Source organism: Leguminivora glycinivorella, chromosome Z (genome assembly GCF_023078275.1).
Source record: "Leguminivora glycinivorella isolate SPB_JAAS2020 chromosome Z, LegGlyc_1.1, whole genome shotgun sequence".
Classification (NCBI taxonomy): domain Eukaryota; kingdom Metazoa; phylum Arthropoda; class Insecta; order Lepidoptera; family Tortricidae; genus Leguminivora; species Leguminivora glycinivorella.
Window position 1 is genome coordinate 46,536,097 of NC_062998.1, and position 24,908 is coordinate 46,561,004.

At 34.9% G+C, this 24,908-nt stretch overlaps 1 protein-coding gene across 9 annotated transcripts in view; it reads right to left on the reverse strand.

The window, feature by feature from the left end:
* The window catches only part of LOC125241253 (titin-like), a 153,591-nt gene that overhangs the window by 41,423 nt on the left and 87,260 nt on the right, over positions 1 to 24,908 (reverse strand). For all 9 annotated transcript variants that reach the window (XM_048149626.1, XM_048149628.1, XM_048149632.1 and 6 more), the window contains 10 exons: positions 23,817 to 23,857; positions 19,611 to 19,696; positions 17,917 to 18,137; positions 17,331 to 17,405; positions 16,999 to 17,103; positions 14,537 to 15,558; positions 13,538 to 13,598; positions 12,748 to 12,774; positions 5,661 to 11,978; positions 2,605 to 3,174 (listed from right to left, as the gene is read on the reverse strand). In XM_048149626.1, the coding sequence (XP_048005583.1) occupies positions 2,605 to 3,174; positions 5,661 to 11,978; positions 12,748 to 12,774; positions 13,538 to 13,598; positions 14,537 to 15,558; positions 16,999 to 17,103; positions 17,331 to 17,405; positions 17,917 to 18,137; positions 19,611 to 19,696; positions 23,817 to 23,857 (8,526 nt within the window). The remainder of the gene's footprint in view (positions 1 to 2,604; positions 3,175 to 5,660; positions 11,979 to 12,747; positions 12,775 to 13,537; positions 13,599 to 14,536; positions 15,559 to 16,998; positions 17,104 to 17,330; positions 17,406 to 17,916; positions 18,138 to 19,610; positions 19,697 to 23,816; positions 23,858 to 24,908) is intronic.

The window sequence follows — 24,908 nt, forward strand, 5'->3', positions numbered from 1 at the left end:
ACTACTTATGTTTCTGGAATGGACCACTTACAGGAACAATATTGAAAAACTGGCCAAGAGCGTGTCGGGCCACGCTCAGTGTAGGGTTCCGTAGTTTTCCGTATTTTTCTCAAAAACTACTGAACCTATCAAGTTCAAAACAATTTTCCTAGAAAGTCTTTATAAAGTTCTACTTTTGTGATTTTTTTCATATTTTTTAAACATATGGTTCAAAAGTTAGAGGGGGGGGGACGCACTTTTTTTTCCTTTAGGAGCGATTATTTCCAAAAATATTAATATTATCAAAAAACGATCTTAGTAAACCCTTATTCATTTTTAAATACCTATCCAACAATATATCACACGTTGGGGTTGGAATGAAAAAAAATCAGCTCCCACTTTACATGTAGGGGGAGTACCCTAATAAAACATTTTTTCCCATTTTTTATTTTTGCACTTTGTTGGCGTGATTGATATACATATTGGTACCAAATTTCAGCTTTCTAGTGCTAACGGTTACTGAGATTATCCGCGGACGGACGGACGGACGGACGGACAGACAGACATGGCGAAACTATAAGGGTTCCTATTTGACTACGGAACCCTAATATGTTTACATAACAAATAGAACTCTTTGCAAGTAGAATACTGTTTACTTCATATATCTCTCAGACGGTTTCACATTGTAACATCATTTAAAAAAATAAATGCATGTTTCATCTTCAGCGATTTTCGCCTTGGGTTTACTCAAAAATATCGTATGGATCGGATTTTTTCGACTTTAGGGGAGGAAGTCCCATCTAAGATCAATATGTATCGACGGTTTGATCGTGGTCATGGTATGTTTACGGATGAATTTTAAAAAAGCCTCAAACTCAGCTATTATCCCACAAAATATAAATGCTGTGCGCGACCTCATAATGCAAGATCACCATAGTATATATCACAAGATAGATGCTTCTCTTGGAAACAGTATGACGCGCATTTATAAGATATTACATGAAAATTAAAAAAAAAAATATTGGGGACAACTTACACAGATCAACTTAGCCCCAAACTAAGCAAAGCTTGTTATATGGATGCTAAGCGACGATATACATACTTTTAAATTGATAAGTACATATATACATAGGAAAACATCCATGACTCAGGAACAGATATCTGTGCTCATCACACAAATAAATGCCCTTACCGGGATTCGAACCCAGGACCGCGACTTAGCAGGCAGGGTCACTACCGACTGAGCCAGACCGGTCAAACAAAGATAAGTTCGCAAAATAGCCGTTTTTTTTACGTACAATATGCACGTTTTGTATACAACAACCAGAATGGAAAAGTGCATCATATAGTCTCGTCTAACAAATATGAAGACAATAATAGTTATTTGTTTTACAATGGGGCAAAGTAGTTGTTTAACCGCACGTGCCAATATTGATACCTGAGCAAGCGAAAGATTCCAATATTGAACCGCGAGCGTAGCGAGTGGTTCAAAAAGTGGAATCTTGAGCGTTGCGAGGGTATCAAGGCACGAAGTTTAAACAAACTTTGCCACCGAGTGAAACACAAAATTTTTCACCACACCAACACGAACAAAATACTGACTATAAAACATCAAACTAAATCAAATCCATCAATTTATTCAAAATTTATGTTTCAAAATCATTATTTATTTATAGGTAAAATCTAGCAGCCAAATTAAGACATCGAGTTAATTTTTTTATGAAATTACTTTGCCCCCATGTGGATAAAATGCAATTTTGCTATCTGTTTTCGAATAGCAAAGAAAGCCTTTACCAGTTGGTGTGGTGAAAAAGTATTTACAACTATAGATATTTCTTAGTTTTTCTTTTTCCGGATACAAAAGTAGCAGGCCTCGTATTACTAATGATTATTTACGGTAAGTTTCTTTCCCAGTAAAACGAATATCTAAAGGTCGTAATAAGAAATCATTATTGTTCTTTTCTACCGTTTTGATGTATACACCGTGTTTTTTTGTTTTCCGTTAAATTTGACACTTCGTTATCAGAAACCATCTGGTATCTTTATGTTAAATTAGAAAAAGAAAATGTTTTTAATCGTTTTCATACATAGTCAATTAATTAATATGTGTGAGAAACCCGTAAGAATAACATTAAAGTTAGTGTCAAGTAAATGACCGCTGACGCCACGTTTAATGACATAACTAATAATACTAGGACAATATAAAAGGGCCTACTACATTGTTATTCAGTAAGAGTTAAGACACTAGTTTCTGTAATCGACCTTAAGAACCTTCTTTTAAAGTTAACGGATAAACAGGTTGTATGTTATGAATATGAAAGTCCAACTGCTGGACTAGCTGAAGCGACAATCGCTATCACTCCGTTGCGTATCGTTGTTATCTCTGTCGCTCTTCTGTACCTATTGTTACGGCAGAGCTAATTTCGTTCGCCACGACACTTGAACGATTGTCGCTTCGACTAAGCCGGCTGGGAAGACATTTCGAACCGCTAAAAACAATAAAATGATGTACCTATGGTAGGTTTGATATGCAAAAAAAAAATTTTTGTGTGTGTATTGTGTGATATGTATGATAAAGCGCTATGAATAATGTTGGCACGACTGTTCACTTTTTTTTCAGCTTACCATCAAATGTTACGTCTTCTATAGTTGTTTCCTCTGGCAGTTCCGGAGATTTATCTTGAATAACAACCGATTCAATAAATTTATCGTCAGACCCTTGCTTTTTCTTGATGACTCGTTTCGTGGTTGTTTTTATTTTTTTCTCTGTCGTCGTTTGGTCGTCTGCACTTGCCATCTCAGTTGGAATTTCGGATGCTTTAGAATAATCTTCAGTTAGTTCTTCTATTTGCACCTGTGATTCTAATTGTGGCAAATGCAAATAATCCTCGGGCATTTCTACGGTGCCCTTTGCCATTTCTTTAATAGGTGTGAAGTCGGTTTCTTCAAATTCCTCTATATCAACAGTATGTTTTGTAATCGGTTTAACTATATCGTCCTCGTCTAACTTCTCCTCTATTACAACATCATTTTCTATGTTTTCTTGCTGCGTTTTCTTCTTCTTTCTTAAAATTGTTCTTTTAGTTTTTGATTGAATTGGTTCACCGGTTGGTGTTTGTGTGAAAATGGTTACTATTTCCTCAGTTTCTTCCGTGTCCGATATTTTTGGTGAAGAATACCTATCGTCGGTTTTTTCTGAAATTTGTTTAAGTTACATGTTATTTCAAATGTGTAGGTATATGTTGTATATAGTCTAATTAAAGCATTGTTTCACTCTTTGTTTTTCTTGACTATTAAGTATGAATTATACCTTACTTTTCTTCTATACCATAAATATATTGTTGCCGCGTATCTAACTATCTACTTTACACCTGTCTACACAATTTTCAATTTAATTCTTTTTTACCCTAAATAAGATTGTCGCGCAGCTATGAATACACACTAGATGACACAAATACACCTACTTCGCGTGTCCAAACTCAGTCTAAACGGCGAAGTGATTTTTTTTATATAATCACATATTTTTCCCCTCACTAGCTCGGAAACACGTGTTTTGTCTTTTAATACCAGCGGGTAAAAACGCATTTTATCCACTAGTGGGTAAAGTAATTTGACCTCGAATAAAATGAAATTAACTGCTTTAAAATTGAAAAAAGTAGGTGAATCTAGTAATAAAGATGATTTACCACCTGTGAAACTACTGGAAGCAGTGATAAACGCATTTTTTGCGCTGTAGTTTCCTCGCTATAGTGAGGGGAAAAGTTTTGTGTTACACTCGGGTGCAAATGTATTTTACTTCTCGTGTGTTAAAAATCTCGCAAGTTCAGGATTCTATTCTTCAACCACTCGCTGCGCTCGTGGTTCAACTATAGAATCCTTTCACTTGCTCGTTTTTCAATTCCACACTCGGCGTTAAAATACAACTTTGCCCCCTTGTATAACAAATAACTACTTTTGTAAGGCTTATATTAAACTAATTAAAAAAGATGGATTAAGCAGTAATAACATTGATGATTTGATGTCGCATTTATTACATTGACCCGTAATAGCAATATATTGACAATCAATATTCATACTTATTTATTTATATTTAATGGAACAGGGGCGGCTCACTCCACGATTCTATCGCCGCGCTACAAGTACATGCTGGCGGCCGCGAGTTCGCGAAGTAATCAGAGGTGGCGCTCGTTCTCACGGACCGCACGTTCGCATTTTCTATTGTCACTTTACGTATCCAGTTTTTTTTTCAGATGCGATGTCCACACACAATGCTTAGGTTAATAGACATCAGGCAGGCAAGTATGGTCGCGCCATAAGTAGGGACGGCCTGATGTTTTATCATTTATCGCACGACCATGCTTGCCTGCCATGAATAAAATAGGACATTCTTACAAAGATCTACTATTGATTAAGTCCCACGGAAAAGTTCAATAAGGCTTCTGATGTTGATGTTGGAACTTAAATAAACAAGAATATATAAATACTGTATATATATATATATATATATATATACCTAGAAAGTGCTCAAGACTTGAATATATGTAATAGTATAACATTTTGCGAGCTCTCCAAGTTTGCCAAAATAGCATGGAAAGAAGCATGTTGCATATAAAACTTAAAGATAGAATAAAGTTGGATAACATTAGAAAAAGAACAAAGATAACTGACGTAAATCAGACAATGAAGCAACTTAAATGGAAATGGACTGGCCACATGCTCCGAGATAAAAGAGAAAAATGGTCTAAGGACATAACATCATGGTACCCAAGAGATGGCAAAAGGAAGGATGGCGGACAAAAAATGAGATGGGAAAATGAATTCAGAAAGGTAGCTGGAGCCTTGTGGAGAAGACAAGCTCTAGACAGAGAAACATGGAGAAATATGGGAGAGGCCTATGCCAAAGGCAACCAGACTAAACGTCTGCGGAGAAAGGCTAGCAGTAAGTAAGTAAGTAAGTAATAGTATAACATTTTATCTGAGTATTAATTCCTTAGGTATTTGTTTTAATCCATCGGCAACCCTGTCATCGGACGCTACGCACGTGCGGGTCGTTTCTTTGTTAGAATTTTGTAGGCATTTAAAAGGCGGCATTTCGTGAACACTAAAGCAGTGTGCCTTCTGTACCTGTAATTATAATTATATTTTGTGCCTGGAATCCCGCGGCATATCCATACTATCATAACGATTAAGTTCAATCACCCCGAGTGGCATCCAAATCCCCGATCACTGCTAATAATATTTCATGATTTCTTATCTTTAAATCTGCTTCCAAATTTAGTCGACATTCCATACAAAACGCGTGTGATTAATTAGTATATGCATGTAACCAACGAGACTAAGGCATTTCTATAAATTTAAAATCTTCTCTATATGTGAGTGTGCACGGGAAAACGTCCCACTTTGTCTATTGTTATAAAGCCGCTTTGTCAGTTTACTCATATAAAGATACAAGTAAATCTCGCCTTAATGGTAACCGACAAAGTGGGACGTTTTACTAAGCACACTCACATATTTTCGAGTCAGGATATTTGTAACATTTGAGTTGTTGGTTCGTAAATCGTATGGTTATCACCACCAAGTACGCTTATCACCAGACATGTATAATATTTATTACCAATGTTTTCTCATTTATGGATAAATAAATATTCAAAATCTTGAGAAAAACATAATTTCATACATACCTAGGAATCGTGTTTCCTGCTCTGATATAGTGAGTTGATGCTCAGTGTCGCTCGTTTGTGTGATTTTGCCTGTTTTCTTTAACTGCAATATATCGTCGTTGTAGGGTGAAACGTGTTCATTGACGAATTCATCCGTGACTTCTACCTCACTGGCTATAGTCAGGCTTTCGCGTACGTTTTGAGTTTTGGGTTGTGTTATTTGAAGATTTTCCTCTTGAAGAAGACAAGTATTGTCTGTGACTATGAGTGGTGCTATTTCGCTAGTGACAACTGTAGGCTTTTTACTCTGTGTAGATTGTAGTGTTAATTCGTCTGCGTGTATTTCTGATATATTTTCCGTGCATTGTAAGTGTGACAATGGAGCAACAGTTTTATCAGCTTTCACTGGTTTACCTTCATAAGGAACGAAATCTTCGGGAACGCTTTCATGAGTTACTTCACTTATAGTAATTCCTTGCGTTGTATTTAAAGATAACGAAGCAGTTTCCATCTGAATCGGCTTTCTAAACGATGTTTCAGTTCCAGTTTCATGTACAATAACATCAGACTGACTTACAGATTCATTTTCAATTGGTGTGACTGTAATCGTTTTTCCTTCTTGTGTAACTGTACTTATTGTAGAGGTATTTTCACCAACAAATATTTCTGTTTGTTCTAGAGGCTTAAACTCTAAGACCTGCCCCACAATCGAACTTATTTTCTTACCTTCAATGGTGATATCTTCAGATTCTTCGTGAGTAATATTGTCGCTAACAATGTAACTTTTGTGTGTTTCTAAATCTGTGGAAGCTTTACCTATCTCTAATGTAACGGAGGAAGGTAAATTAGTAACATTTTCAAATACAGATGCTTCTGCACTAGTTAGCTCTTGCAAAGTATTTTGACTTGCTATGGCATTATCATTTTTATCTGGAAGGAATTTTGCAAGGGGTTCGGGTTTTTCATTTGCTATTATTTCCAGCTGTTGCAGTGATTTCATTTCTATTATTTGTTTTTCAGCGTACTTACCATGTTCTTCAGAAGTTTTGATTATTTCTGGCTGTTCCTCAGCTGTGTCCTCGGATGTTATGTAACTCTTATGTAGTTCCAGCTCAAGTTGAACTTGGGAAGGTGCTGATTCAAATTTGTCTGCCAGGTTTTGAGTGCTTTCAAACGTTTCTGGTTGGCTTAACACTAGTTCTTTTTTCGTGGTTTGCACTGTTTCTGCTGTTTCTCCCTTAGGAATATATTTATCGAAAGCATCAGGATTTTCTTCTGCTAATACTTCCGTTTGTTCAAGTGGTTTTAATCCAATTATTTCTTGGTCAGCAGTTGATAAATCTGGTGTATATGTAGTTTTTATAGTGCTTACGCTCTCAATCGCCTGTGTCTGTTCACTGTAAAGAGCTTCTGTAACTGCTTGAGATTTCGATGCTTTTTCATCTTTGTAAGCTTTACTGCCTACAAATTCTGTACTTTCTTCAATTGCTGTTATTTCATTTGTCATTACATGATGCATTGCTTCTACTTTAACCTTGTTTTCTACACTTTGTGGGATTTGATCATCTTGTATTGTGATTTCGTTTTCCCCTACTAATGCGTCAGTTACAGTCAGATGATGTTGAGATTCTATAGATACATTGAGTACTTCCTCACGTGGTTTATTATACTGCGCTAGATCTGAACCACTTTCTTTAGAAATAACTTCTTGCACTTGGATTGGTATTTTAGCTTCAATGGATACGTCTGACTGCTGTGATACAGTTTGGGCTATATTTTCTAACGGATAATCGTTCTCTCTGATGTCTGTTTCAGTTACAGTTAAATGTTTCGATGTTTCGACATTTGCTTTGCCATGTTCAATTTTATTCAACAATCCTAAGTTCAAATCGTCATCCTTTTCTAAAACAACTGTTTCTGTAATGTTTATATGGTCACCGACTTCGAGGTTAATATTTGGACTTAATTCTACTGGTTTTTTACTGGATATTAGTTCTTCATGGCATTCTTCAGATTTCGTTTCTGTGATATAAAGTGGCCTCACAGGCTCTAAAGAAAAATCAAGTATTTCTTTTGTTACTATTGGTCTGTCATTCCTAATTACTTCTTCTGTTTCTGTATGTTGACATATTTCTACATTTAAATGACGATGTACATCCAAATTCACATTATATGTAGCACTTTTAGGGATTTGGTTAGCTTGTAAAATGTTCTCTTTTTCTATTACAGTTGTCTCCGAGATATTAATATAGTCTTCAGGAAGGACCGTCAATCCCGCTTTATGTTTAAAATCTGAACAAAGTGGTAATTCGGTTTCTGATTCAATGGGTACAGTTTCATCTATACCTACACTGGAATGTAATTTTACACTGTCGGTTGGTTCTAACTGCTTTTTGTGTGGCATTATTTCATGAACAAGGAAGGTATCTTCTTTTTCTGTTGGCATGATTTCTGACACGCCTGCACATTGTTTTCCTTCAACTACAGGTTTTAATAATTCAGTCTTTGCTGGTGTTGTTTTGACTATTGTGTCTTCGCTTTCGCCTATAAACGGTTCCATATTTTGAATGGCTTCTTTCATTCCATGAGTAGTAAGTGCATTTAACATTGTAGTTCCAGAAACGTGAAGGTCTTCGATTTCCTGATTTACAATCACTTCTGAGCTGAATAGTGATTGCTGTTCATCTAATGCTGGTTTAGCAGTAGTCGTAAACATATCTAACATTTTCGATAACTCTGCTTCTTTTTCGTTGATATTGACTTCAGATACTTCTTTTGCTGATATTTCGACAAAGTTTTCTTTTGCTGATTGTTTAAATTCTTTCTGACTGGGTACTAAATCGGTTTCTTTTTCTGCATGTAATATCTGTAAACCTTGTAAATGTCTATGTAGGTCATCGCTCATCATTGTTGCTTGAGAGGATTGTGGTGCTTTTTCGAGTAGATTTTCTACGGTATTAGTTGAAAGCACTTCAGTGTTTACAGTGCTAACTAATGGCACAAAACCAATAGTGGCATCTTGAGTTGGAACTGATAACTTTCCGGAAAATTCATTTTCCTTATCTATCGTTTCAATACAACTCATTATAAGTGCTTGGGCTTCGGTAATATCCGGTTCAATATTTGATGTTATTGTAGATTGTTTAGGTAGTTCAATCTCCATTTCCGCTGCAACAATTTCTGTTTGTTGTAATGTATAAGATGGTACCGTTGTAACATCTGTTTGCTTGACAGTCATTTTTTCATTAACGAATTCTTCTGTTTGTTGGTTTACTATAACTTCCTCAGTACGCGCTGCTTTACCATATATTTCATCTATTTTAGGTGAGGCAGTTTTATATCCCATATCAAGTGTATCAGTACTTTGCAAGTTTTCAGACTGTGACAAAATTTCTGATACCTGTATGCTTTGTCGAGAAGTAAAGGAAACATTTGCGCTTTGCTGATCTGGTGATAAGTTTAATGTCAATGGATTTTCACTCTCGACAGTAACTTTCTCATCGCATTGTGGCACTTGGAGGGTTGTCAATGAGACTGCAGATTTGGCCGTATTTACTTTGTCTTCGGATAATATAATACCTTCTGACAAATGTACCATTGTTTCTTCTTGAGAAATTGCTTCTTGTGGTATGGCGCCTTGTTTTGCTTTCGCCCAAGCTAAATCACTTGTTGTTTCAAAATTTCTTGCAGTGATTTCAGATTTATTTTCTTCCACCAACACAGCCTGAGCAGAGTCGATACTTATTTGAGCAGATACTGTATTTAGGACTGGAGTTCGCTCAAATGAACTTTCCTTTTCGTTGTAATCCGTTGAAGTTACCTGAAGTTCATTATGGGCTACGTTTTCGATCTTGGCTTGCTTAGATTTTATATCTATATTTTCACTTTCTGTGAAACCGACGCTAGAATCCGGTATTAACTCTGAGCTTACAGCTACAGCTCGTAACGATATAACTTGCGACGGAGCGGTAAATACCTCAGGTAAGTCTTTCGATGCGTATGCGCTCTCTTTCTCATTTTGGTATACTTCCGTGATATTTAATTCTTGAGATGGTATTATTTCCGGAAGAATAGATTGAAGGTTGGGTTTCACGCTTTCGGGTAAATTCTCTTGCGAATCTAATACTTTGTTTTCAGAGACTTGCAATGAGCTTAATATATAAGATGAAAGGCAAGCCGCTTCATGTTTCGGTGTCATTGATTCCATTGTATCAACAGCTTCTCTCAGAATAGGCTCAGACGTAACAGCAATCTTGTGATTAATTTCCATATCGGTTTTAGCAAAAACATCAAGTATATTCCTATGAGATGGTAAATCGTTTTCAGTGACGTTTGAAATTATTTCTGTAACATTTAAACTTTCATTTTCAACAAAGGTAGGTACAGCTTTGCTATGGTTGGTTTGGTTTTCATCTAACTTGTCTAGTTGTTCTTGGACTGTTGTTTGTAAAATGGTGATTTCTTTATGCAGATCTCTATATACTTCAGATGCTTTTTCTGTAGCATTTGAAGTCAAAGGAATGAAATTAATTTGATCGGCTGTGTTTACCTCTTCTGATATAGGTGTTTTTAGTTGATGAGTAGGCATAGGTTTTGTTGAACTAACTTCTGGTATCTTATTCAAGGTAAGTTTATTCTCTGATTCAGATGACTCATTTTCACATATAGTGATGGGAATATTAGGTACCACTGAGAGTGTTATAGTTTCAGCCTTTTTGGTTAAGTACTCTTCTGATGTTTCTTGTTCGTGTATTAAGGGAGCTATTACAATTTTGGCGTTTTCTGTAATCACTGTCTCCGTAGCCGATTCATCTTGGATCTTATCTTGCAATTTTAGTTCACCTATGGAAGTCATTTGTAGAGTTTCAGAGGTTACTATTGGTTCAACAGCGCGAACATCCATATCTGCTATGGCACTGTACTTTTCGTCTTTGATTAAAAGATCCTTTTCACTTTCATTGATTTGAACTTCTTCAACAAAGTTTTTATCTAATAAAGAAATTGAAACGTCTGCATGTGTGCTCAGTATAGCTTTAGATTCCTCGAAATTAATTTCAGATTCATGAATATTTGTTTCCAAATTAAACTTATGTTGATGTTCGCTAACACCAATATTAGCTTTCTTACTTGGTAAGGGCTCGGGTACAAAATCTATCTCATTAATATGTGAACTTACTACCGATGTATTAATACTTGTGTGTAATGATAATTCCTTATCTACTGTAACTGTTGCAGGTAATTCTTTTTTAATAAACTCGCCTTCTTTTTCGTGTGTTTCATCAAAAGTTACTTGCAAGCTATCTTTAATTGTTACATCTACATTGGCTTCCTGAGTTGGTGGTAATTTCAGAGCTTGTAATAACCCTTCCTTTTCTTGAACATCATGTACTTCCGTCAAAATCTGGTTAGATGTTAATACATCTTTTCGAGCTGTTTCGGTAGGCACGATTAGTTCCGGGTAATATCGTCCAGACTTATCTTCAACAAAAACTTCTCCAACTTGAAGTGATTCGTGCAAATTAAAATTAAGGCGAGACGAAGCTGCTTTTTCTGTTGTCTTGCTTTCAATGTCGTACTCTTTTAATTCATCCGTAACTTCTGTAACACTTAATCCCAATAAGGGAGAAACTGACACTGCCGCATTTGACTTCCTTATCTCAAGTTTCTCAAATGACTCTTCTTTTATGTTTATTATTTGTTCTGATACGTTTACAGCATCTTTTAATGAAACAGATGGTTTAGCACTGCTAAATGATGTTTCAGCTTTTTGGAGATCCATCAGATCTAAATCTGCTTGTACTTCTGTTGTTAATAAACTTTCTACTGGGACAATGTTTTTTACTGCCTTAACGTCGGCTTTGGTAAAATCTGCTGAGTAGTCGTCCACTGAATTGCTGATTTCTATTTCAGTTACTTCTACTGACTCATTTTCTGGAATGGATGGTTTGACATGAAGTTTAACTTGTTCTTTAACAAGCAATGATTCTTCTCTTTCTTCAGCTTGTTGTGATGCGTTAACTAATGGATAGTTAGTGTCAATTTTGAGGTTAGCCTTAATTTTATCGGTTGTTTTGTCTGGTATTATATGAGATACCTCACTAGCAGGGACTACTTCTATTTTATTTTCATGAATAGATGTAGGTGTCGTAGTTTTGTAAATTGTCTCTGCAGTTTCAAGTAATCCTGCTTCGTCGTCTTCATAAACTTCAACATTTTCCCTGGAATGAACTGTTTTGACTGCTTTTCTTTCTCCAACAACTTCTTCTTCAATGCGTAACTCGGAGAAGTTTTTCTGTTTAGTATGCTTTTTGCTTTTGACTTGTTCTTTTTCTTTGACATCTGTGAATGATACATTATAGTAGAGTATATTTTGTCTTAAGAAAGTTGAAGCACTTGAACGTTAATTATATGAGATCTTAGTGAGTAGACGTGTTTAAATAGTATTAAAAAGCAGTTATTATTCTCGTTATTGTTTTCTGTCAGAGAAAGTTTGTCAGTGTTATATCTATCTTGTTACAAGTATGAAGCTGGGTACTTACTTGATATAAATGTAGCTAAGCACATCGTGAATACAAAAGATGCACACACTTTTGCAAATCGAAAGCAGCACCATTAATACTAAAAGCTGAAAACACATTAATCGAGTGATCGACGTTTTATAATGTTAATTAAATGTTGGCATTAGTAATTAACTTTTTATCCGATTGTGGTTAAAATGATAACGCAATGCTGCCATCTAAGTAAACTGTTCCATTGTACATGTATCATTACCATAACGACACCCCCGCAGTCGGATAAATTAGCAGTTTGTTTGAACCGTTTTACATTCAAAGAAGACCTTAGATATTAGTTTCTGCAATTTCGCTCTATAAGTAGGCATTATTAAACCAATTATTTATTATTCTTATTCTAATGTTTAAACACTATAATTTTCAGCCGCTTTTATGTTACTTTTCCAAAGCATGAGTTATAAGCAAAATATTGGTTTTAATTATCGCAAAATATTAGATTATTTCCTTAATTTTCTCATATTAGCACATACATTATGTAGTCAAGTCATCAAATGATAGTATAAGTATAATAATATAAAATTGACATTAAAGCTTACCTTCTTCTTCGACAACCACCGACGTATCTGATAATAACAAAAAGACACATAAATTCTATATCATTAAAAAAAACATTAATGTAACATAACATCCAAAAGTTTAATGTTGTACATACTCGTATGTATGCATAAAAAATATGCATATAACAAAAATCAACAAAATGGCAGGTATAATAAAGTCGATATATGCACCATATTCTTCCTAAATCCGCTTAAAAGCGTCCGTGGGGTGCGCGCTTGGTGGGTAAACTCGGATTACACCAATTTAAATTGATGGTTAACCAAATAACGGTATGAATTTCCAGTATACTGGGAACTCATTCCTGAAAACGGTTTTTTTATCTAATTTGTCTGGCTTAGCGTTTGAGTTATTTCACTCCCTCCAAAGGCGAACACCCTAACTTTAAGGCGACAATAGCTTATTCGAAATACATAGTTCGAATTGTGATCTTAGGGGATTTTAGTATGTAAAATACGTTATTTATTTTTTTAATTCATTACAAATCACTCGAATCAGAAGTACCTAACCCGTTAGGTGACTTCTAATTCGACTGAAATTTATAAGTTTTAAAGGAAAGGGATTGTGGCTTCTCCCTATAAACGTAGTCCTCATTATTCTTTTTTAATAATTATGGAAATCATTTTTATACGTTCGCGTTTTTCGAAACATTAATTATAATAAAAATTAGTAGAAAAAGCGGAGACCTACAGCTATGCAGCTGTGGTTAAGATTCAGGGATGACTACGTTTGTATCTGTCGTCTTAAATTAAAGACTAAAGTAAGATCTACCTTTTATAACTTTCGTTGTACGACTCTCTGCCATGTGTGCTGCTGAAGACTCCACGATGACCTGTAATTTTAAAAACAACGGAGGACATATATTTGGCCGATTATTACTTAACATAGCTGGGCACCGTTAATAAAATAGTTAACTTTGATAATCGCTAATCCGTTACTAAAAAAGTTGACTTCGTTAGTCGTTAAAGGGATACATTTCGACAAACGTAAGTTAAAGTTAATCGATAATCCGTTAACACGTGAAAAAAATTTAATTTTACTGTGTAGCTGTACGTATTTAGTTGTATTCCGAAAATACGCACTAAGCGTTTCGCTTTAACATTTCTTTTGCGAACCGCCAAAGAATGGAATGCCCTGCCTGAGTCTGTGGTTCCGCATGAGTACAATCCAGGTCTCTTTAAAGCAAGAGTAAATAGGTATCTCTTAGGTAAGCGTGCTCCACCTTAGACCGCATCATCACTTACCATCAGGTGTGATCGTGGTAAAACGTGAAACGTCTACCTATTCAAACTTAAAAAAAAAAAAAACAGTAATCCACTATAATGTACTAAATATTACTGTAAAAGCCCGAAGTACAGCAAGCCTATCGAAGTCTAGGCTGCATGTGATCGCCTGAGCTACTGCCGAGAGCTGTGTCAGGAGAGCTGCAAGATCACACACAGCAGGAAGCGTGATGCTGGTGGTGTTGGCACACTTGGGGCGGTAGATGCAAGGGAAGTGAATGTGGTCGTATTCGTAAATTGGGCTCGAATTTGCTGCCCTGTCACTAGAACAGTCGCCATGGTAAAACTTAGGATTCACCGAATCAACGTTGGTAAAAGCGAACCCACCACGTGAACAATAAATACTTCATTAGGTAATATTTTGGGCTTTTAGAGAAATTACTGCTGTACTGATCGGCTGCTGCAAATATCTAAATTCCGGGGAGCAAAATCGATTTTAGCATTTTATGCATGTACTTATGTAGAATAGGTGTAAAACCATAGTTACCTCATGTGCTTCTCTTTGTTCCCATGACCGTGGTTTGAAGTCTTCTGGATAAAAGTGTGCAATGACTTCTTCGACGGAACTGGCCTTCATTTCAACCATCTTCAGAAAAGCGCGGAAGCCCACCTTTGCGGCAATTACGTCTTCGTCTTGTGTCGTTTCTTCTGTTAGAACCTCTGTAATGAGTGCGCCATGCCCTTGACGTTCAACCAACTGGACTAAGGCTGATTGGGATTGCGGCACTCGCAGGGCTGGGAAATATTGGGAATCATACAGACTTTCTATCTCTTCAGTTGTGACACCAGTTCTTAACATATAACCTATTTTAGCGAGTTCTCTAAGTGGTGACTCGCCGGGACCAAACTCCCTGGCATTGATAACCTCAAGTAACTCATTAATCTCAGCCACCATTTTGGAGTCTGACTCAACTGTTTTAATGATTCCCTTTTGTTTATCTATGGGAGATTTCTCAAATAATTCGGCCATTTCTTCTTTCTGCTGTTGTGAAGATATGAGATGTTCATGTGGTGTTATATCTGGCTTTAAAGTTTCAGGTTGAGGTGCAGGCTTTTCTTTTTTGTCAACTTTTTTAAAGGAAGCCACATCAACAGTTTCAACATGTTCCGCTGAGCTCAATTTGACTGTAACCTTTTCTTTTGGAATTTTTTTGATAGGTTTTGGCTCGACGATTTCTTGTACTTCCTCTGTGACGGTAGGAGTTGCTTCTTCTAAGACAGTTTTTGCTTTTTCTTTTTCTATTACATCTTTTTCACGCTTAACCGTTTTTTCAAGTTTTGTTTTTTCTCTTAAAGTTTTTGCTTTTTTAATAGTTTCTCCTGCTTTGAATACTTGCAACTTGGCTTTAGTTACGGCCATTCCAATATCACTGACAGCTTTACACATATATGTTCCTTCATTTGCTTTGTTGGCTTTCTTAATTATACACCAGGTATGACTGTCCACATTCTCAACTGTATATTGCTCATCGGTTCTTATAACTTTGTCATCCTTGTACCATAGGATTTCTGAAATTTATAGTTAATTGAATCGAAAGTATGGAGGTTGGTTGTGTAAAATTCAAAAGAAAAAGTTCAAAAGTACGTTAAAACTATATGGTTAAAGAATTGGCTAAAACTAATGATACCATAATTATGTCTATGGCATAACTCAAAAAGCGAACTTTCCATGTTATAATAAAATATCAATGATCTGATTTATAAAAAGTTGTTTTGTGTTTGGAATCCTCTATAACGATTCCACAGTTATCATAAAGAGTTAATTGTTTTATAAGAGGGCAAAGTCGCTGTTTAACCGCTCGTGCTAATATTGATACACAATACCCGAGCAAATTCAAAAATCCAATATTAAACCGCGAGCGTAGCGAGTGGTTTGAAAAGAAGTAAAGCGTTGCGAGCCATCAAGGCACGAAGGTAAAACAAATTTTGCCACCGAATGAAACACAACATTTTTCACCACAGCTATACGAGGAAAATACTAGTTGTAAAACATCAAATTAATTCAAATCCATCAATTTAACAAACATATGAGTCAAAATCATCATTTTAATGTAAATTTTTCAGGCAGCATAGGACATCAAGTCAAAATTTGTATGAATTACTTAGCACGCTTGTGGATAAAATGCAACTATCTCATCGGTTTATGAGAAATAAAGAGAGCTTTTACAGTTAGTGTTGCGAACATAAGTAAATTTAGTTCGCACACTCTCTTAACCCTTAAATGCATGGTGATGTATATAATATATGCATCATATATTTGATGGCCCGTGGCTCGATATGTAGCTATCCAAAATCACATTTATTGCTTAATTATTATTCATTATTATTATCCTTTATTTATCTTTTTTCTTATGCTAGGTTTTTTACAATATAAGTATAAAAGTAAAATAAAAAAACACTTACAAAACAATATAAAAACATATAAACATATTATAAAAAACCTAACCTAGGGTGCCGCCAGCAGCAGGGCAGGGCCCAAGCTGCCGGTGGTTAGGGCTGCAGAGAGAGGAATTATTTATTATTATTTAATTATTTAATTTATTATTTAAGGATTAAGATGAAATGGCGGAAAAATGTAAAAAAACAGGACGATGGCGATTTTTAGTATGTGATTTAGGCTGATTTTTTCGGAGTTAGTAATTAGTTTATGTTTAAACATTTTATCATAAAGGTTTCACAAATAGTGTACCTTTTTAATAGTAGTATTTTTTTTTTTAAATAAAACTTACCAATTACGATATATTTATATAAATAAGATTTGGCCTATTTAACTTCTAACACTGATTTAGTATAAAAATCGATCTTAAATATTTTTTTTATTATTTTTCCCAGAGTCAGAAAACCATTGTCTATCACATATATAAATATCTCGTTAAAAGAAAAATTCATGCATTTAAGGGTTAAAAAAAGATAACTTATTAATTAACTACACGTTTCAATATCCCTCACCTGGGGTTGGATTTCCACTATAAACTGCTTCAAACTTTACAGTGTCTTCTTCATGAACACGCTCCCCTAATATTTCCTTTACAAAAGTCGGGACAGATTGAGTAGCTGCAAAATTAACATAGAATAATGTAATGTTGACATAAACATTGATTATATAATTAATGTTTATATCAAACTTTTTTTTAAATTAATTTATATAATTTTTTGACACGAAAACCGATTTTTTACTTCATTTCTTTTTTCTTTGCCTAATTTTACTTCATGTACCTACCAGTTATTGCCAGTACTATGTTACTTGTGTTTACATAAACATGGTCTGGTATATTACCTACCTTTCAATGCAGCTTGCAATTCTTCCATATGTGTCACCCATTCTGGTTTGCGGTATTCTTTTGTTCCAATGATACCTATAACCGACAATAAATTAGCAACAAAATTACTACTAGGCAAAACTGTTTATAGAATTGCTGAAAGTTTTGTAGAATTAACCGCTTGGTCTTCTTTGAATTGAATTGAATTGAATTGAATCTTAGATTTCATTAACCTTCGTCGGCTTTGACAGCATAACTGCTTTCTAGTTTTAATATTGTATCTACACTCAACGTGTATTAAGTAAGTGCGTGAAGTAGAGTTTATGTCTGAAACTATGTAGGTTGAAGGGAATAGAGATATAACACGAAAAAATTTAGCATAATGTAGTAATTCCAGTTGGACTTAAATGTTACTTATACATTTACTCAAAATGACAAAAGGAGTAAAGGAGGGGAATAATATATTAATGATGGATTCATTACATCCGTTGCTGTGAAAAAATCTCCTGAACCTGTAAACTGAAAATGTATGTAAGTACTAAGTATACATATAGGTATTATTTAATACACAGAGCACTTTGATTTTTTTAAATAAAATTTAACTAACTCTCAACGGATAGTGCGGCAATGGTTGATGTCACTCCAAGGTGGTTGTATGCTTCAAATTTAATTTCCCCCGTATCATCTTGGTAAACCTCGGGAATAATTAAAATTGATGTGCCGTCTTCCAATTCTTCAATCTGGTATTCTTGGGACTGAACAATTTCCATTCCATGTTTCAACCATCTTATCTGCGGTTTCGGCATGCCTATAGCCTTTGCCTCTAACCTGTAATAAAAAATAGTTATTTATTTTACAAGAGGGCAAAGTTGCTTGCCCTCTTGGTGTTGTTTAACCACACGTGCCAATATTGATACCCAAGCTAGTAAGACTCCCATATTAAACCGAGAGCGTAGCGAGTGGTTTCAAGGAACGGTTAACCGATTGGTTGCATCTTCCATTTTCGAAATCTACGCTGTGGCGTCGAACAACTTTTGTCATATTAAAATGACACTGTCATACGCCACACGTAAAAAACCTTGATGACACGCTTCTCGCAGCGGTGACAACCCACACAGAAACGCTTAAACAAACTGCCTCCGAGTGAAGTTTTCACCACACCAACACGAATAAAATACAAAGTGTGAAACATCAAACTAAATCTAATCTAACAATTTTCTTAAATATTTATGATTCAAAATCATCATTTAAAGGTAAAATATACCAGCCAGCTTACGACATCAAGTTAATATTTGTATAAAATTACTTTGCACTCTCGTGAATGCAATGGAGTTGGTGTGGTGAAAAAACTTGTTTTTTTTTAAATATATTAATAAACAATATCGAAGACACTTATGTCAACTGAGAGCGTTCTGTCACACAAATGGGATAACTCGGGGCGCTTATACTAAAGTGATGTAGCAAACAATTTTTCGACATTTTAATATGTCGATATTACTCTTAACATATAAAAATGTTTTGAATGATTCACGGTTATTTTCATTAGACTTATATTGACCGGGATATAGACCGTGATTACGAAATAATACGTGATACGTGTTTCGAAATATCGGGAGCTCGACAAAAATCAAAAAGGTAATCACGGTCTATATCCCGGTCAATATAAGTCTAATATAAAAATGTTCTAGAAAATATATATATTTTTTTTACTTTAAAATTAAAACGAGCATTACGAGCAAATTTTCGGCTGTTTATAGGGCACTACGTATAAATTATGTTAGACTAACACTCGATATTCAAAGTTCGTTTAGACACCATAAGATATCAGTGATATCAAACCTTTCTTTAGTAATCGAGAATTTTCAATGAGCATCCTAAATAGCGATTGTTAATATGGTCGATATTATCGAAAATGAAATACATTTTTTTCCCCAAACGGTTAATAATTAATAACAACCAAAAAAATTACATCTATCAATTTTGCCATCACAAGGGGCTCCATGTATGTACAATAAGGAAGTTTATATCACACCAGAAAATTGACTTTATTGCCGATAAAACGTAACGCCGTGGCTTGTGTCATGCGTGGACGACGAGCACGGAACGGCGATGCTATGCGATGCGACGAAATCAAACCTTCGATCTCTATGGAAGTGTCTTAGGTGGGCGACTTCGATGAACTATCCATGATAGGCGATGCGATGCGACGCGACGGCGACGGTCACGCAACGGTCGTCCACGCAAGCCACGGCGTAAGGGCTCTTTAGACATAGAGCGCCACATATATTGAATGGCACATACCTCGTAAGTGTGCCCTCTGTCGTAGACACAACTGTAGGTAAGGCTTTAACAATCTTTGGTGCAAATTCTTCAATGTCACTGGTTTTCTGAAATAATAATATTAGATATTTTTTGCGATACAGCCTTTAATTGAGATCAGTTACTTAAGTTAAAATAATTATATTAGTGGGTTCCTACTTGAAAATAGTCCTACACTGTAAGTACTTAACTAACACATTTGAAAAAAAAAATGGAAATACTTATTAAATCGGGGTCACTATAATAAAAATGTTGAAATAACGTTTATATTATTTTAAATTTACATGCATACATAAGCTTACGCCTGTAGTCCCAAAAGGGGTAGGCAGAACATATTCAACTGCTAATGTGTAACATTTATCCTTGTTATTATGTACTAGCTAATGCATCATTATTGACACACATTTATTAATTCCGCTGGAGTCATGCTTTTGTAGATAGTTATTAGTTGTTGCGTATACGAGGGCGACACTGAAAGTTTTTAGAACTGGCCACTTGTAAAGAATATCATTAAAAATTAAGTTTTTACTTCTCATGCTCAAAAAGTGCACCTTTATGTCGTGCGTAGACGACATAAAATCGCATTTTATGCTCTAGAGAGCATAAAAGTTTTTTTTCTAGGACTAAGGTAATCGGTCTCAACAGTTAAACAATTAAAACATATTGCACAATTTTACTGAGCAATAAAATTGTGTAGATGACAAAACTTGTTAATTATTTTATTTTTGCTACAATTTATTACGATTCCGTATTTTCTGTCATTAAATGGTGTGTGTGTGGATTGAGTGAGCACCTTCCGAAAATAAAAAAAAATATGCTGATCATTTAGTAAAAGTTCTAAAACAATTGTAAAACGAATCTCTGAATTTGTAAAAAGATAAATCAAAAGATACAGCCATTAACATGTGCTCACTCAGTTCTCACAAACTACCAACGAAAACAGTGAATATATTCATTTAACATATAATATTTATATACTAACATTTAGTAAAAAATAGGCCAACCTACCTCTATAAATATTAGATCACCTAGTGACGTATTAAATTTTTTACAAATAGTTTCTTATGCTCACTCAATCCACACACTTTTGAAAAGCCGAATTTTGATAAAAAACATAAGATTTAGACCGCTATTTATGTGTATAGTTTAGTAAAAGTGAAATGGGAATTTGTAAAATACAAAACGAACCACTAACGTGTCAGGTTTTTTTATAATAAATTTTTGTAAGTGCTCACTCAGTCCACACGTTTTGAGAAAGTTAAAAATGTAAATATCTTACGATTTGTAGCACCTAAGACACTCGAAAGTACTTCAACATTTAGTAAAAAATTTTACTAAATATCCACCATCTAATATTTTATATTCGTTGTCTGGTTTTAAAGATATTCAGACATAACTTTTCTCATACAAATGTATCAAGTAGGGTGACCACACTATGTCGGCTCCTGATTTTCCCCACCTTCCCATTGTCATATTGAGATTGGGGAGTTTCGTTCGTTTAATTTTGATAATATTAAACTAATACCATATTAATTATCCATCTGCAAACTGTTTTTAGGTTATGTTCTTGGCCTAGTGATGATGTGTATTGTGTAATTTTTATCGACGTCAGGATAATAACCATATCGACATGCATGCATTAAAAAGGACATGAATGATAATTGGTAAGAAACAAAGAATATAATACTTCACTAGTAAGAAACCAGAACCTGGTAATCTAATCGCGCTAACAGATGAGCGTACCGGATTTGTAAGTGGGAGCGAGAAATAGTTATTCTTTTCTCGCTCCCACTTACAAATCCGGTAAACTAAAGTAAAATCCATAATCCTACGGACCAAATTGACAAGTAAGTGTGAACGAATGTTGCCACAGTTTGGCCAGTGTCGTTCTTATCGATATTAAAATTATGATTACATCGTAGATTTAAGGTGCACCCAGACGGGACAATGAAATTGGCAATTTGATCGGCTAATCAATATACCAACTTTTTCTGTGATTTCGACAGATCAAAAGGTCTGTAGACCGCTAATTAGAGATATTTTTTTTATTTCGAAGCAGCAATAATATTATTCGAAAATTATATAGATATTTATGACATACTTGCCATAGCGTGACAGATAATTGATTATCGTCGGACATGGTATTTTATTTTTTACCTACAGGCTCGGAAACCTTTTTATGTTTTAAAACTAGTGTGTAAAAATGCATGGCATCCATCCACTACCTCGAAGATACATAGAACAAACCAAAATGTGTACCTCTTATTTGAAACTAATATACTTATTCTTGATTTAAACTTGTCTGTTGTATGTACTTTACAACTTGTCGATATATTGTTATCGACATATACCCTTCCCTATTTTAATTTTGCTGTTCCTGGTATCATTTTACCTGTCAGTCATTTGTCAATTTAGTCCGTAGGATTATGAATTTTACTTTATATCAAAATTGAACGAAACTCCCCAATCTCAATATGACAATGGGAAGGTGGGGAAAATCAGGAGCCGACATAGTGTGGTCACCCTGCTTGATACATTTGTATGAGAAAAGTTATGTCTGAATATCTTTAAAACCAGACAACGAATATAAAATATTAGATGGTGGATATTTAGTAAAAATTTTTACTAAATGTTGAAGTACTTTCGAGTGTCTTAGGTGCTACAAATCGTAAGATATTTACATTTTTAACTTTCTCAAAACGTGTGGACTGAGTGAGCACTTACAAAAATTTATTATAAAAAAACCTGACACGTTAGTGGTTCGTTTTGTATTTTACAAATTCCCATTTCACTTTTACTAAACTATACACATATAATAGCGGTCTAAATCTTATGTTTTTTATCAAAATTCGGCTTTTCAAAAGTGTGTGGATTGAGTGAGCATAAGAAACTATTTGTAAAAAATTTAATACGTCACTAGGTGATCTAATATTTATAGAGGTAGGTTGGCCTATTTTTTACTAAATGTTAGTATATAAATATTATATGTTAAATGAATATATTCACTGTTTTCGTTGGTAGTTTGTGAGAACTGAGTGAGCACATGTTAATGGCTGTATCTTTTGATTTATCTTTTTACAAATTCAGAGATTCGTTTTACAATTGTTTTGGAACTTTTACTAAATGATCAGCATATTTTTTTTTATTTTCGGAAGGTGCTCACTCAATCCACACACACACCATTAAATGTAGTAAATCACATAAAATAGGAGTCGATTATCTTTAATAAATGCTCATAAATGTTTGACTTGGCAGAAAATCAAGCGTCTGAAACTCTGATCACAACTGTAGAAAAAAAAATTAAAATGTTGGCGGGAATTGGTTATGTGAAAAATTGCTTCGGACAAAAATGGGTCACTTTATGATTTTCTATGACTTTCGATGTCATTTAATTCAACAAAAGAGTGGCACTGTTTACATCTGGTTAATAAAATTAAACGTGGTCGCAGTAATTTCACCGATAATCAGCGTGAGGGACGGACTTTTAAAACATCAGTGTTGTGCAGCGTATGATAGAGACTGACAAAAGAGTGACCTTTTAGCATATTCCGACAACCTTAGGCATTGATATGAGTCAAGTGCACAAAATCCTCCATGGACATTTAGTAGTCAGGAGGCTTTGTGCCCGTCGGATACCTCATAATTTGACAGAGGCCCAAAAACTACCCCTTAAGACGAGTGGACAAAGTGCTTTTCTCAGTGGTTCCATCCGATACAGCGATATACAGTGCCTAAACGTAATAAGGGCGATAAATGAAACCAGGCATATAATTCAATATTGTTATCATTAATTAAGAGGTGTTTTTGAGTTACTCTTAAGTTTCAGCCCATAATTAATTTTTGAAAAATTTCCCAGCAGCAATGTACTGTAAACGTGGTTGCGATGACAATCAATGACAACTGTCAACTAGCGTTTAAACGCGAGTGTATGCATTACGTTGCGGGCCGAATTAATTTGTATGGATAAAAAAAATATTTCAATTTTAAGTAAAAGTTATCTAATTCCATTGTTTATGTCCTATACTCACCACCGTTAAGAGGTTCGCCCGTATTAGGTTTACACCACGTTTACACCCTGTATTGATGTAAAGGAACAAAGTAATAACTTGCTAGTTTGTTTAGTTTTTGATTTTCTAAAAACTTTCAGTTTGGCCCTCGTACAAATATGATAACGTTATGTTGTCTTACCTCGTCACTCAATATATCCTCCTCAGATGCATATTCATAAGCTGAAATGTACAATTAAAACAGTTAATTATAAGCAATAAGACTTGACCGTTGGTGTTATTGTGGCGATGTAATAGTTAGCTAGGGACATAACGTACAAATCTTTACTTTAAGTAGATGTGTCAGCTGCAGATCTGCCCTTAATCCTTGCCTATTTTTTATTCTAACATTACATTATTGCAGAAGTCAGGAAGTAAGGGGTTGCCGGCTAAGTAGGATAGGAATATCAAGCCGACTAGCCCTTTTATAGTGCTTTTCTCAAACATACTATACATAAAATATTCGCATCCATTTGTAATCCCGTACGTACTCAAAACATAACAGAGGTACTTAACGATAAAAAATTTAAATACAAAACAAACCAAAAAGCAAAATATTGCCTTGGCTTGTACAAGTTGCAGTAAGCTTGGATAACTTGCATAGCAGCCCGTCTGTATTGACCCTTATAGTTTTTAATTAATTGCTGAATGCTATGCCATAAATGTATGTGAAATGGAAATAAAAAAATACTTCTCAGCTAGGCCTTAAATTTTCTACGAAATCTCTTTACAGTTTTAATTCTCAAGTAGCTCCGCCTGAAACGTGATAGTTTGAAGCCGATTATAACGAAGGTAATGATAACATTTCATTCCATGTTTGAGAAAAGATAGACATCTCCACCAGACACATCTAGACGCAAATAGGTAGCTAATAAGTAGATAACATTTGGAATATTTTGATTAAGTGGGTGAGTATTGCAGCTGCAGCTGCTGGAGTAACATACCGCTACATCATTGATGATAGACGTGGGTGCTCTCACTGACCTCACTGTTGATAAAATGAGTGACAGCAGCACCGTTGCTGTCGCTATTAGACCCATTCCATTTTTATCATTTTACTATCGTAATCGAAAGTGGCGGTGATTGTTCCAGCTATAACCGGGAATAGTGCAAATAGCAATGCCTGAATTAACTGAAATAACACAAATAGGATTCTAATTTCAAACATCTCTCATCTATAGAATTGGTACCTTTATCTACATGTTTTGTTTACTTACGAAGTACACTATTCCGG